The following is a 15,802-nucleotide window of genomic DNA, read 5'->3' as shown; positions in this document are numbered from 1 at the left end:
AGCTCAGCGTTCAACACCATAGTGCCCACAAAGCTCATCACTAAGCTAAGGACCCTGGGACTAAACACCTCCCTCTGCAACTGGATCCTGGACTTCCTGACAGGCCGCCCCCAGGTGGTTGAGATGGAGACATGAATCCAACATATTTATTATTGACTTGAAGATTACATTTGAAATCAACCAAGGTTGAAACCCTAACATTAGGCCTATATGTATTGTCTATTTTTTTGTTGAACCCTGGGTTGAATTGAAACCTAACAGCTGTTGATGACTTTACAAATGCTATATAGGCCTAAATAGTATCACTGATGATATGACTTATACAGTATGGTAACATTTAATTTGCTCTTTTAAACCTACCCTTTCGACTGACTTCGATAACAACAGTGAATCTATTTAGTTATTAAGAGATCCATCAATAATCATTTTCAGGATAGCACATTGGTAGTATTCACTATTCACTGACAAATATCAAAGCTAAACTGGGCTTGATTAAACAACAGTTGCCTGACTATCCAGACTCCGGCCAAACGCTACGCCGCACCCACGTTTATATAGCGAACGACAGAGCACCGGAAGATTAAGTGGGAAGGCTTTCACAGTAGCCTATCTGCTGAGTGGGAGAGAAGCAGAGGAGAGGAGTTGCAAAAATACTTGGTTGTTTTAATACGAAAAGGATCGAAATGGTTCTTCTGCTTTTATGTATGATGTCGGTGAGTAGCTTAGGCTACAAATTGCCTATATTGATGTTGAGTGTTTGGTTTCTTTTGACTTCATTTTACAATTGATGCGTTTTTAACAAAGGTTGCCAAATGCGTAAAAGCTCATTCAACACTTTCACTTTCGATGTCGTTTTGAAGCAACGGCCTCTATAAAAAATATGTCCGTTAAAGCTATAATGTCGCAATATTTAGTTATTTTACTTGCTCTAATGTGACACATTTGCGCAACTGGCTTGTGAAATGTGGTTTATAGGCAATATTACAAATCCTCAAAAAGGGCTTTAGTTTTTGAGATACCCCAACCCGAGGTTTTCACGACTCTAATTTCTCCAATTTATTAAATGGATGGTCATGAAAAATTATTTGACTGCAAAAGTGGTTAAATTGATAGATATTATGACATACCCCCTAAACTCAAAACGTACAGAATAATGCCTGGCTGGAGGGGGATGGGCGACATAAGCTCATGTAACCATAGCTGCGGGAAGTATGGGTGTTGAGGGTGCTGCAGCGCCCCCTGAAAAATCTTAATCAAATATTAATTACAAAAAAAAGATAAAAAAAGTGAACAAATTTTTTTTCACAAAGGCGCTGGGCCTTTACTATTCATATCTTAATAATAGGTGGAAATATCAACTATGAAAATGAATGATGAATGTAAGCTTTACTTTTTGGTAGCTGACAAATACATGTTACACATGTTTTTTGATGTTGTGGCTATTGTAATCTAATCGGTTCTAAGGAAAACAAGTGGACTGAGACAGTGAAAACAGTCATTTCTTTTCAGTCAACTGTTCCTCTGTAGATTGTATATGTTCAGCCTCTAGCAATTATGTTAGATTTGACTCCAAATCAGAGGAGGCTGGTGGGAGGAGCTATAGGAGGACGGGCTCATTATAATGGCTGGAATGGAATTAATGGAACGGTATCAAACATATGGAAACCGTTCCATTTATTCCCTTCCAGCCATTACAATGAGCCTGTCCTCCTATAGCTCCTTCCACCAGCCTCCTCTGCTCCAAATCAAGGATAGTGTCCAAAATCCAAAATGGCTGCCACAATACCATTTAGATGGTGGTTTAATCACCTGTAGAGTGCAGTCGGAAAGTATTCAGACCCCTTTACTTTTTACACATTTTATGTTATAGCCTTATTCTAAAATGGATAAAATTGTTTTTCCCCCCTCATCCATCTACACACAATACCCCATAATGACAAATCAAAAACAGGTTTTTAGAAAAGTTAGCAAATTTATAAAAAATACAAAAACGGATATCACATTTACGTACAGTACCAGTCAAAAGTTTGGACACACGTACTCATTCAAGGGTTTTTCTTTATTTTTACTATTTTCTACATTGTAGAATAATAGTGAAGACATCAAAACATTGAAATAACACATATGGAATCATGTAGTAACCAAAAAAGTGTTAAACAAATCAAAATATTTTAGATTTTAGATTCTCCTGCAGCCCAATATGGCGACCAGAGTATGGGCGAGTGGGTGTATGGAACGCGAATCAGCTAATTGGGCAGATTTGTTACCACTCAAGACCATTTTGCGTGGCTGATTGGGTTGCACTACGAGTCGATAGTAGGACACCAGGATCAAGTTACAACCCGTGCATTTCTTGACAGATAGCTGAACTAGCCTATTGAGTTGTTTCGAATTTTGTCCTGGCAGCTGAATTGTTTGGAGATACAGTAGGTCCTGACAGCTGTAAAAAAATAAAATAATAATCCCGGTCACGGAAAATGACAAAAAATACTTGTTTCAGAAGCATCCGTGATCACAAATCAAAACGTTACTTTGGACCAAGTTGCATTGAATAGATGTTATATTCTCAAACTTAACAGCAGTACCTGTATGATGTCCTTCCATTTACAGGTGATTTGAGCTCCATCAATTGTTATTATGGCAGCCATATTGGATTTTGGACGCCATATTGGATTTGCAGCAAAATCCAGGATGACCCTAAAAATAATCTGTGGTGGCCCCCTGACTATTGCAATTGTAACTGTATGTGTTTTTGTCAGGCAGGATCATACAACACTGAATGATAGCAAATATGACTTGGAAAGTTGTCTATTAATCAGTTCCCAAAAATTACATTCATCATAAATATTCATAGTTGATATTTCTATCTATTGTATCTGTGTTTACAGGTCTATATTTCCAAGATGGATTAAGATATCCTAATGTTGTTTGGTTGTGTGTGTAGGGCAGACAACTGACTACTTGTATTCCACATTTTAGCTATATCAGAGCTTGCAATATTGGGTTACATGAGTTTATGTAACCCCCCCCCCACTCCAGTCAGGCATTATTCTGCACTTTTTTTTAGTTTAGGGTGTGTGTTACAATACAGTGGGGGAAAAAAGTATTTAGTCAGCCACCAATTGTGCAAGTTCTCCCACTTAAAAAGATGAGAGAGGCCTGTAATTTTCATCATAGGTACACGTCAACTATGACAGACAAAATGAGAAAAAAAAAAAACAGAAAATCACATTGTAGGATTTTTAATGAATTTATTTGCAAATTATGGTGGAAAATAAGTATTTGGTCAATAACAAAAGTTTCTCAATACTTTGTTATATACCCTTTGTTGGAAATGACACAGGTCAAATGTTTTCTGTAAGTCTGCACAAGGTTTTCACACACTGTTGCTGGTATTTTGGCCCATTCCTCCATGCAGATCTCCTCTAGAGCAGTGATGTTTTGGGGCTGTCGCTGGGCAACACAGACTTTCAACTCCCTCCAAAGATTTTCTATGGGGTTGAGATCTGGAGACTGGCTAGGCCACTCCAGGACCTTGAAATGCTTCTTACGAAGCCACTCCTTCGTTGCCCGGGCGGTGTGTTTGGGATCATTGTCATGCTGAAAGACCCAGCCACGTTTCATCTTCAATGCCCTTGCTGATGGAAGGAGGTTTTCACTCAAAATCTCACAATACATGGCCCCATTCATTCTTTCCTTTACACGGATCAGTCGTCCTGGTCCCTTTGCAGAAAAACAGCCCCAAAGCATGATGTTTCCACCCCCATGCTTCACAGTAGGTATGGTGTTCTTTGGATGCAACTCAGCATTCTTTGTCCTCCAAACACGACGAGTTGAGTTTTTACCAAAAAGTTCTATTTTGGTTTCATCTGACCATATGACATTCTCCCAATCCTCTTCTGGATCATCCAAATGCACTCTAGCAAACTTCAGACGGGCCTGGACATGTACTGGCTTAAGCAGGGGGACACGTCTGGCACTGCAGGATTTGAGTCCCTGGCGGCGTAGTGTGTTACTGATGGTAGGCTTTGTTACTTTGGTCCCAGCTCTCTGCAGGTCATTCACTAGGTCCCCCCGTGTGGTTCTGGGATTTTTGCTCACCGTTATTGTGATCATTTTGACCCCACAGGGTGAGATCTTGCGTGGAGCCCCAAATCGAGGGAGATTATCAGTGGTCTTGTATGTCTTCCATTTCCTAATAATTGCTCCCACAGTTGATTTCTTCAAACCAAGCTGCTTACCTATTGCAGATTCAGTCTTCCCAGCCTGGTGCAGGTCTACAATTTTGTTTCTGGTGTCCTTTGACAGCTCTTTGGTCTTGGCCATAGTGGAGTTTGGAGTGTGACTGTTTGAGGTTGTGGACAGGTGTCTTTTATACTGATAACAAGTTCAAACAGGTGCCATTAATACAGGTAACGAGTGGAGGACAGAGGAGCCTCTTAAAGAAGAAGTTACAGGTCTGTGAGAGCCAGAAATCTTGCTTGTTTGTACGTGACCAAATACTTATTTTCCACCATAATTTGCAAATATATTCATTAAAAATCCTACAATGTGATTTTCTGGAGAAAAAAATTCTCAATTTGTCTGTCATAGTTGACGTGTACCTATGATGAAAATTACAGGCCTCTCTCATCTTTTTAAGTGGGAGAACTTGCACAATTGGTGGCTGACTAAATACTTTTTTCCCCCACTGTATCTATCAATTTAAACATTTTGCAGTAAACTATTTTTTCACAACCATCCATTTCATAAATGGGAGATGTGAAAAACATGCTTGTATTTGGTTCTACCTCGGGTAGGGTTATCTCAAAAATGTGGTGGCCTTGCCACAAGCCTATTAGACTAGAGCGTGAATTTAGGTACTTTCCACCCCTATCTTAGTGGTCGGTCTTGCGACAGTAGAGGTGAGAATAGATCATTGTATGGACTCTTTTTTTCGACCTTCTTTTTACAGGTTTTGTCCGTGGTTTCCTCATGTGATCCAGAAACACAGTATTTGAAGAATAGTGAGTGTTGCAATATGTGTGGGCCAGGTAAGGAAGAGACCATTCATTATTTGACGTATCTGTACTCCTATCAGCCTTTAGAAAAAACATTGAGTGAAACTGAGTCAATATACCCATAGGATCTACACTCAATATTCATAATCAGAAAACGTTATTATCTTAACAGGCACCAAGATGTTATCCAGCCATAGTGGTTGTCTTGATCCACATTGTATGCCATGCCAAGAGGGTGAATACCAGAATGCATTCACAGAGAAGAACCTCTGTAAACTGCAACCATACTGCGACCCAAGTGAGACTTTTGATGATCTTTATGTATTTGAAGACATAGTATGTGTCCGTAATCTGAGGCGTCATGCCCATAGAGTGCACAGGGGCAAGATTTGTCCTGTAAAACAAATATTTAAAAATGAATTAGTTTTTTCTCTGTAATGTTACTATCCACTTAGCTATTTTATGAAGTTGGCTTTAGCTAGCCCAGTTAGGTTCCCAATCCCCCAAACTTATAACTAGCTACCAAGAAGCCATTTCAGACTATCAATCAAGTTAGAGTAGCTTTGCTATCTTAGCTGGCATGCCTGCTGGCAAGGTTGGTAGACTTTAGAAAAGCAAGCATGTACTGAATAAGACTCACAATCCTTTCAATCATTTACCCTGATTTTAGCAGAGCTGCAGAGAAGCATATTTAATTTATTTAAAAAAAGAACCACCAGTCAGGAGGATACAGACAGCTCAAGAGGTATGCTTAGATATGCAGAAAAATAGACATATTTATTACATAGAATTAATGATTATGGCTCTAGATTGCAGGACAAAGCTGTTTCAGGTGTTTGAAAAATGCCCCCCCTCCTGACCACCCCCCAGCCATCCTTGCTTACTTTGTGCCCCCTCAGATTATTGGGGTGCATGACGCCCCTGTCCGAAATGGCACCCTTTTGCCTATATATTGCATTACTGAAAGCCCTGGTCAAAAGTAGTGCACTAAGGAATAGCATGCCATTTCAGATGCATGTAGGACCTACTGTTTATCTGGCTTATCTTTTTGTAAAAACACAACACTTGTATCTCCTTCCTGCCACAGATAAAAACTTTGAGCACAGTACCAATAGGAACAAGACAAGCCTCAGCCCATGCAAATGTAAGACTGGATACCACTGTTCCAGTGAAGAGTGCCTGACATGTTTTCCACATACTAAATGCAGACCTGGAGAAGAGGTCCTTTCCAAAGGTAGAAAACACGCACTTTCATGATGCTATCAGCAACGATTGAGTTCTAGACTAGTGTGCCTACTATGTATTCAAATATGGCTTTTCTGTTTCTATTCTGTTGTATTCTATTAAATTGTTTCCGCTGCTAGAGTTAGGCTAGATTGGTCACTCTAACCGTATACTGTATATTTTCTCAGGTAACCCCATACATGACACAGTGTGTCAGGCCTGTCCTTTAAACATGTTCTCCAGTCACAGCTCTGCAGAGAGCATGTGCAAGCTATGGACAGTGTGAGTAGTTTGATCCTTGTACCATAAAACATTTGATGTGTATGTTATCATACTGTAAATGAAACAGCAGCCATCATACACATAATAATGTTGGTTTGTTTGATCCCAAATTATGTTTTCAGTTGTAAGTCTGGATTCAACACTGAAGCCCAAGGGACAGCCACCTCAGACACGGTCTGTGGTAAGTACTGAAAGGGTCCACACGTTGAACGCAACACAAATTACACATATCACAACATTTCCATTCTACTATATTGAATTGGTGAACTATACAATGTATTCCTTCATTGTCAGTTGACCATCACTTCCTCACTGTAACTCATTCACTTGAATTGTGCTACATGGTAGGAGGGGACTGTTTATCTGGGTTTCGAAATCACAGCATAAACCGAAACTTGTGGTGGGACTGTGGGAGTGTTTTCTCAGTATTACAGTAGTCTGTAGTAGGGAGGCTAACAGTAGCCTGTAGTAGGGAGGCTAACAGTAGCCTGTAGTAGGGAGGCTAACAATAGCCTGTAGTAGGGAGGCTAACAGTAGCCTGTAGTAGGGAGGCTAACAATAGCCTGTAGTAGGGAGGCTAACAATAGCCTGTAGTAGGGTGGCTAACAATAGCCTGTAGTAGGGTGGCTAACAGTAGCCTGTAGTAGGGAGGCTAACAGTAGCCTGTAGTAGGGTGGCTAACAGTAGCCTGTAGTAGGGCGGCTAACAGTAGCCTGTAGTAGGGAGGCTAACAGTAGCCTGTGTAGTACGTCTGTCGACACTAGTCTAAGGGACACAGGCCGTAGGCTACGGTTGGTTGGTTAACAATAGTTGGTTGAATTGTTTGTCATGTTCTTTTGATTTACTTTACAGTACCAGGATCCATGTCCTCTGGAGCAATAGCAGCAATTGTAATTGCCCTAGCTGCTTTGGTTTTGGCCATTGTCGTGTGCAAATTTAAAGGTATTTAACACTAATGTATTATGTTATTTGAGTGATAACTTTACATTGGAATCTTTGAGTAATCATATTTTTATTTTGTTCTAGGTCAACTCGGAGAGGCCTTCAAGAAAGCAAATGTACGTTCTCTATATACCTTTTGTACCAGCCATGACAGTAATACTGCTATTCTGTTATATTTAGACACTAATTCACAGATGTATTGTGTCATTCACCATAGGAATCCTGTATGGATTTTAATCTTAAGAGGGGAACTAAGAGGGCTACAGCAGATCGAAATGCAGAAGAGGGAAACGCGGAAGGACCTGAAGAGGGGAAGGAACAACTTCAACATATGCTCCTTGGAGAGCCACCATCAACACAATCCCCACCATTACAATTTACTCAAATACCAGAGGAGAGTGAAATCGGGTCTTATGCCGAAGCTAACGACATGACAGAAAATGGACATTTGGTGGCGCAGGAGGAGGGTAAAGCACACCATACTTCTGTTCCACAAGATTACTAGTGACTTTTGTATACGGCTTTAGATCACATGACCACCTGGCTTCACCTATTGCTTAACATGATAAACAACAGCCAGGTTGAGCATTAATACAGTAGCAGTGTGTTGGAAAATCACTGGGGAAGCCAAGACAGTAAAAAAGTCATATTACAACCTATGTTGTGATAATTGCGTTGTTTGCTCTATAACCCATTTGTTCATACACCACCATGATATACAGTAAGGCTGTGACAACAAAAAGACAACAGTCACACAGTGGTGGAATAAATTCCATTGCACATACATTTGTTTAATCACAAAACCGGAGTGCAACATCTGTCCAATGAGGTCCACAATGAAAAAATTGCACATAACGAAGTTATGTATGTGCAATGTTAATGTTTTCGACAGTTTAGTAAACAACTACTGATTTAGAACCACGTAATTACCACAAGTCAGCACAAAGACAACAGGAGCACTGCCTCCGCTGTTCCAGCACCATTTCAACTTAAACATTTAAACATCATCAAATCAACAAGGATATAAATGCTTAGTTTAATACACTGAAAACAAACTTAAAGATACCAAAAACATTTTAGTCCAATCAATGTTGCTAAATATAATGTGGCTGTCCATGGTACCGATTTCTGTCTTGCTGTGTGTGTGTGTGCTTGCGCAAGTAAAAAAAAAAGTTAACTCACCCTAATTGTAGACTAGTTGAACGCCAAAGCCATCCTCCTCTCTTTCATGTTGGCAAAACGGTCTATGGCTTTGTCATACAGTACGCTTTTAGTTTTTATTTTCATAGGCTACCTAGCTAAAATGCTTGCTATCCTAACTTCTTCACATGGGCAACAATTATTAATATGGTTGAATATTCTGTACATTGTAAACTGTTGTAAATTTATTGGTTGCTGTATTCTGTTATTGAAGATGTTCATAAACACACTAGAGAATGCCTTTTTTATTATATCTTTCTGTTTTGTTGTTTTGTTTTTTATTCAAAATTATCATTTAAAATCAAGATAATTTTTTGTGTCACTTTCAATTGAAGTTACATTTATAAAGTATAGGTTATAATATTGTTGGAGCACACAGTACCTGGCCTTTTATCATCCTGAGTGGCGCAGTGGTCTAAGTGGCGCAGTGGTCTAAGGCACTGCATCGCAGTGCTAACTGTGCCACTAGAGATCCTGGTTCGAATCCAGGCTCTGTCGCAGCCGGCCGCGACCGGGAGACTCATGGGCGGCGCACAATTGGCCCAGCGTTGTCCAGGGTAGGGGAGGGAATGGCCGGCAGGGATGTAGCTCAGTTGATAGAGTTTGCAACGCCAGGGTTGTGGGTTCGATTCCCACGGGGGGCCAGTATAAAAAAATATGTATTCACTAACTGTAAGTCGCTCTGGATAAGAGCGTCTGCTAAATGACTAAAATGTAAATGTAATACAATACTTTTACATTTTTGGGTCAGTAGCAGGTACTCAGATTTTCCACAAGGGGGAGGTAGTGCTTCACTAGATGGCGCTGACTAGAACCTTGAGATTTCAGCATCAGTCAGGGGGTGGACTTCACCCTCTGGTGGCTCCCAGTGGAGGAAAAAGTACCCTATTGTCATACTTGAGTAAAAGTATGATACCTTAATACAATATGACTCAAGTAAAAGTGAAGGTCACCCAGTAAAATACTACTTGAGTAAAAGTCTAAAAGTATTTGGTTTTAAATATACTTAAAAATCAAAAGTAAATGTAATTGCAAAAATATACTTAAAGTAAAAGTAAAAATATAGATCATTTCAAATGTCTTATATTTAGCAAACCAGATGGTACAATTTTCTTGTTTTTTTTTTAATTTATCGATAGCCAGGGGCACACTCCAACACTCAGACATAATTTTCAAAAGAAGCATTTGTGTTTAGTGAGTCCACCAGATCAGAGGCAGTAGGGATGACCAGGGATGTTCTCTTGAGAAGTGTGTGAATGACAATTTTCCTGTCCTGCTAAGCATTCAAAATGTGGGTGTCAGGGAAAATGTATGGAGTAAAAAGTACATTGTTTTCTTTAAGAATGTAGTGAAGTGAAAGTTGTCAAAAAATATAAATAGTAAAGTACAGATACCCCCCAAATAATTGTTTTTATACTTTACACTACTGGTGGCTCTGTCATACTTTTGTGGAAATGTCATGATCTTGGGAGGCCAGAACAGAAGGATACTCATAAATATACATATTAGCTTTACCTTTTTTGATGCTGTAAACAAGTTAATTCTGTCACAATTAAAACTATAAATTAAAATGTTCCATGTAGCTTGGGTATTTTAACAATTAAAAAAGATAACCAGCAATGTATTAGACTGTTTTAAAAGTATAGAGTGTGCTTGGATTAATCAATGCTGTACTTGTTTTAATGCAAAGAGATTTGAATTAAATATGTCAACTAGTTTGTGATAGATTGGGTCCTGTTTTGTCTCCGTTCTGAGGGATCACACCCTATATAGTCTAGGATTATGATCCTTTGGGCCACCTGTAAAACGGGGGACCAATCAACCCTCTGTGTTTCCAGTGGACTGGATGTGTGTGTCTCGAGGTGGGATGAAGAAGGGGAGATGGTGCAAGATGGTGCATTTCAGGCCAATCACCCAGGTTTCCTCTTAGGGGTTTTCTCATTATCCCTGGATTAGTGGAGGTACAGCCCTTTACATGGAAACTTGGGTGATTGGCAAGGGAGAGGTCTTCTAGTCTTTCACCCCCCACTCATCTCCCCCTAACTGAATCTCACCCATCAGACCCTGTAGGTATGATCTCCTGTTGTCTGATTATGTCAGTTTATCTCCTACACACACACAATCTCTCTCTCCATGTGGTTAGGAGATGCAGAACACTGAACTGGTTTTGGTTAGCAGGCCTACTCCCCATACTGGACACCTCAAGTTGAATTGTAGGATCAATCTGTTTATACTCATCTGCAGTTCTACTGTGTTCCATTTTTAAATGTTATTATTCAACTCCTGTCTGAATTTGGAAATCACCCCTATGCAGTTTCCTCGTTTGGTCTATGTTCCATCAAAGTGTGATTATCACCCTGCATGGCCCAACAATGAGATGACCAACTACTTTACTATTAATTAATTTAAATAATTTAAACTGATAAAAGGAATAATTCAGTCAGTGAACATGTCACCATGGGCCACGATTCATTTTCATCCTTGATTTACTCAACAACATTTATTCTGTATAAACTGGAGGATTGGGGTTTAGATAACGAATATTTAATTTGCATATCAAGCAGATCTGTTAAATCTTTCCAAACAGTCAGGTATTAGGCAATATGCTTGGATAAAAATCGTAATAAACTACCAGAATAAGTTTGGAAAGCTAAATTTAAATGTTCGATTGTGGCCTTGCCAGACCTTGCCCCAAAAACAGTAAGAACTGGTGAATGATCAACACATGACAATTCCATTTCATATTTTGAGGGATTTTATTTTACCAAAATAAATGTTAATGATAAGACAAATGAAATTATAATGTACAGATTGTTAATCGTAAATACATATACACTTATGTACACAAAACATATCTCTTTAAGAGTCTTCGGTCTTACAAGAAGCCTAATAACATATAGGCCTGCCCAGCAAAAAATTAAGCCTGTTCCAATCCCTGGAGTTTGGCATTTTAAAGTGCAAAAGATGTAAACGTGTTTTTGGTCATTTAAAATTGTAAATGATTCGTTAAAGAATATCGTGAGCAGTATATCTGGGAATATACAGTCTGTTCCTTGATGCCCAATCTGACCAGAATTTGCCAACTTCTGTGCTCCTGGGATGACACGCATTGTCCTGGTGGGGCTTTTTCACCGTTTCCGAGGTCGCGGTTTCCGCCAAAGACCATATTTTGGGCTTTTGACACTCAACGTTGTCCTTACATCCTATAGGAGATGGGGATGATGTGCGTTCCGTGTCACTCTTTTCGACATAATTTTCCCCGTGAGCGCGCGTGCTGTCTCTATGGTCATCGCTTGATTGTTTCACCAGGCGTGCATCCACCAACTCTGGCGTTGAGTTGTCCACTCTATGTCCAATATCCTCCACCTTGTTATCGACGGTTTGAGGATCTATTTCTTCTTCATCATTCAAAGCGCTTTTCTGCAGAGAGCCATCACCCTCCTCCTCGTCGCTTTCGCCCTCCTCCTCGTCAGATTTCCCCTTGAACGCCCAGCTCACCCTATTCTCCTTCTTCAGTCGTCGCCTGGCGTTGGCAAACCAAGTTGACACCTGCGTGAGGCTCATCTTGGTTACGATGGCAAGCATGATCTTCTCGCCCTTCGTGGGATATGGGTTCTTGAGATGCTCATTCAACCAGGCCTTGAGCGCGCTGGTGCTTTCCCGCGTAGCCACCTTGGCGACTCTGCTTGGGTCATCGGTTGCGCCTGGTCGGTATTGCGGGTAGAACGGCCCTCCTCGGCCGAGAAGCGCTTGATAATACGGAGAGACAGTTTTCAGGTCGAAGGAGTTGTTCTGAAAACACAAGAGAGTTATTAAACACAACGTTTAAACTTCTGCGTAACCGGCCATACTGATTTGTCAAGTGCGTAATTACGCATGACATTTTATTGGCGAGAAATGCAAGCATCAAGCATAGTTATACGTTCTGTTTTATCTAATACTGAAATATTAGTCATTCAGATTACAACATTAACTGTACATGTAATGAATTATCCATTAGAAGCATAGGCTGTTCTCAAGTAACTTACGATGTGCGCAATGTGTCTGTAGTGTGGATATGGGATAAAGTTGTATCCCTGCAGTCCTGAATATGCCAAAGGGACCCCAGCCATAGCTGCAAGATGAGGGGCTTGTTGCTGTTGTACCCCGGGTGGACATCCCAAAGCCGGTATCTGATATCCAGGGGGCATGTTGACGTTTCTGTCAAAGAAGAAGTTGCCAAATCCAGTTTGTGATGCAGGCATCCTTACGTCCTGACTATCAGATTTTGAATGACAGTATGTGCACCCTCGCGAACTCTTAATATACCCCTGTGAAGTTATGGGCGTTCCTTAGCCGCGGCAACTGACGAGTTCAAAAGACTCGCTTTCACTCGGACCAAATCCCATCAAAGGAGAACTCCGCTGTTCCTTTTAACGGTTTCTTAAAGGCGCTAAATAGCCTACGTGATACTTATCTCGAACCAAGCATTTCTATGGTGAGAGACGAATAATTAAACTTCATTTGAAATTCACCATTTTGATTCTGATGCTGAGGATATAGATCTAGCTAACTATTTCTCATAATTGACTTACTATTTTTTGTCACAACACGATCGATAAACTTAATAATGGAACAATTCCAAACTATTAATTTATGGGTCACCTGAAATTAGCCAAAATTCCACCTTTTATTTCTCAGCTTTATCAACGCCCAATCAATCGTAATCATTTCACCTCTTTACTTATACCTACATTATAAAAAATCAAACAAAATTAAGTGTATTACAGGCAAAGAATAAACACATTTTCTAAAAAGAATGAAACTGTTTTAAACTCATAATTCATATTAAATAGACTGTTTTATGCATAACCTATATAACCTATCAAGTTTCCCATCGAATTTGATAAGAAAATTACGTGAATAAGATTAACACCAGGCAGACCTTAACGTAGCCTATCTTGTCTGACGATCAGACAGACCTCTGTTGGAAATTGACGTCTGAACATATAGCTGTGAATTGAATTAGCCAACTGAATTAGTCTAATGATGTTAACAGATTTTCAGGTTTTTTTCCATGACTATTGACTGAAACTGTCATGTCTTTAATATATTGTTATTTGGATTTGTCTGAGGTTTCATCTAATATTTCTCTCTTGAATTAAGCTATTGGTTTTTGTAGCTTATACTAAATGTCCCTCAACAACTGAAACAAAAAATGTAGGCTTTATGCTGATATTCCACAAGTCTATCTTAAGCTATTAAATTAATATAAAATCGGAAACCATCTCTCACATTTAGTTAGATACCAATTGACTTTATTTACTATTCCTAATGAACAAATGTAGGCTTATTCTTTGGGTGTGAATTGGTCAATGGGTTTACCTGCCTCAGAACATTTTTGTTAATTTATTGTGATTGAACCATAACAAACTACCCTTTACATGTCGGATAGTTTTGTTGTGGCTTCAGCATATCGTTTCAATGGGGCTAATTAAAAGCGGTTAAGTGAAACAGGTGTTGACTAATGTATATGATAATTATGAGATAACAAATGGTGATGCGGGAAGGTTGAGTGATTGTTGAAGATACGAGAAGAAGAATAATTCTTATTCCACTCTGCCCTTTTATGTTCTACAAAAGGACATTAGTTGAAGGATAAGTTTTTACAGCTTTTGAGCGCACTATAGGTATTTCTGGATAATTTCTAAAAGGGTGAATTGTTAAATATAAGTATTAACATATCAGTGAATAAAATGTTGCCATGTTTGCATAAAAGTGTAATATATATATATATATATATATATATATATATATATATAAAACAAAGTATAGCCTACATATCTTTATTGATTTATTTGTTAAAACAAATGTATCGAAATAATGTAATTGAAGTAAGATCCATTTATAACAGAAGACTAGCATCTGCTATTCATCTGTTATTAGCATAATTAATGTCCTACATTATCTTGATGTAAATGTTCACATTATGCTGAACATTGTGGTTATTCAAAAGGCCTAATCCACAGATTTTGTTATAAAAATGTTTGTTTCTTTCTGTCTGTGTGTGTTGTGCATTAGGTAGATGGAGAGAGATAAACAATGGGAAGAAATAGAGGGGAGAGGGGGTATTTGGGCAAAGTCCCTCGGGCCTAGAGCAAATTTGTACAACTGGTACAATGAGTTGACTGGAGAGTAAAAAGTCAGAGGCTTAGCTAATGCCATCAGTATGTCTCAAGACACAAACCGCTCAGGGCAATTGCTTTTGTCTGACTTGTAGACTGTCCTTTCAATTATTTTCCTCTTTCGCATGTCAGCGACAATGCAGGTGTTGGTCTTGTTCTGACAGGTTGCATATGTTTGCTCTCAGGATGTCCTTCGTTTGCCCAGAAAAGTGGCCAAATGGAGGTGGACTGTCCTCAGTTCCCTTTGAGATACAGTATACAAGATAAGATGAATGATAGTCTCTCGTGAGTGTTATATGGCCAGCACATGCACGATTTGGCTGGTCTTAAGATAAGGTGAATGGAAAAGTTTCCTCTGTCCTCTAGGAAAACCCCCTTTTAGACAAGACAAGTAGGCCTACTTTAGTCCATCATAGATGGATCGACTGGAAGCCTCAATGATGCCTTTCATTTCCCATTCTCATACTGTATTCTATATCTGTGCCCCACTATAGTCAAACAGAGGGCCTCTGACTGATGAGAAGATCCAGGACCATGACAACAGCGTGAGTCCTAATGAGCTACTAACAACAATGGGCTTAGGTGTGACTTCAATTACTGGTCATCACCTGCCGCTGAGCTGACACAACAAAAGGCCTAAGTACAGTATGTCAATAGAATAGCTCACGAGAAGGTGTGAACAACACAACAATAGCTTAAAGGGAATCTACAGAGTATTCAACACCTAGTCCTTGTTAGTTTTTTTTAACCCCAACCAGATACCTGTACTTCTCCTAATAGAGAGGGAAAGTGGTAAGCAGAGAGTAAATCTGGATATTTGGCATAAAGAGGGAATGGAATACATTTCTAAAAAGCTTATTTTAATATAATTCACCCAAATACAGAACTAATCACTGCTAATATAACGTAATCATAGGAGGCAAGATACACTTCCTCTTTAAATCTGACTCAATGAAACAAGTCAATGTATCAACATGCCCATTCCAGGTC

At 39.4% G+C, this 15,802-nt stretch overlaps 2 protein-coding genes across 2 annotated transcripts; one reads left to right on the top strand and one right to left on the bottom strand.

Annotated features, from left to right (window-relative positions):
- The first annotated feature begins 594 nt into the window (after positions 1-594).
- On the top strand, positions 595-10,373 carry LOC311149987 (tumor necrosis factor receptor superfamily member 5-like). Its single transcript, XM_084187216.1, has 9 exons — positions 595-713; positions 4,955-5,033; positions 5,173-5,298; positions 6,088-6,234; positions 6,413-6,506; positions 6,629-6,687; positions 7,359-7,448; positions 7,533-7,564; positions 7,666-10,373. Exons 1-9 carry the CDS (start codon positions 684-686, stop codon positions 7,951-7,953), a joined length of 945 nt encoding a protein of 314 aa, XP_084043342.1. The 5' UTR covers positions 595-683; the 3' UTR covers positions 7,954-10,373.
- A 1,281-nt stretch (positions 10,374-11,654) lies between these two features.
- LOC311149928 (iroquois-class homeodomain protein irx-1-B-like) lies at positions 11,655-12,892 on the bottom strand (the record flags this gene model as incomplete). Its single annotated transcript, XM_084187156.1, has 2 exons — positions 11,655-12,440; positions 12,677-12,892. 2 exons carry the CDS (start codon positions 12,890-12,892, stop codon positions 11,655-11,657), a joined length of 1,002 nt encoding a protein of 333 aa, XP_084043282.1.
- Positions 12,893-15,802: the final 2,910 nt, after the last annotated feature.

The sequence above is a fragment of the Coregonus lavaretus genome (assembly GCF_964263955.1).
Source record: "Coregonus lavaretus genome assembly, chromosome: 22".
Taxonomy (NCBI): domain Eukaryota; kingdom Metazoa; phylum Chordata; class Actinopteri; order Salmoniformes; family Salmonidae; genus Coregonus; species Coregonus lavaretus.
Note: the sequence above shows the minus strand (reverse complement) of the source record. Positions and strands in the feature narration are given on the sequence as shown.

What these genes read in the sequence shown, in the direction of transcription:
- LOC311149987 (XM_084187216.1), top strand. Translation starts at nt 684, where the DNA reads ATGGTTCTTCTGCTTTTATGTATGATGTCG. An exon ending in GCAACCATACTGCGACCCAA is followed by an intron (nt 5,299 to 6,087) that starts GTGAGACTTTTG and finishes TTCCTGCCACAG; the next exon opens with ATAAAAACTTTGAGCACAGT. An exon ending in TGTCGTGTGCAAATTTAAAG is followed by an intron (nt 7,449 to 7,532) that starts GTATTTAACACT and finishes ATTTTGTTCTAG; the next exon opens with GTCAACTCGGAGAGGCCTTC.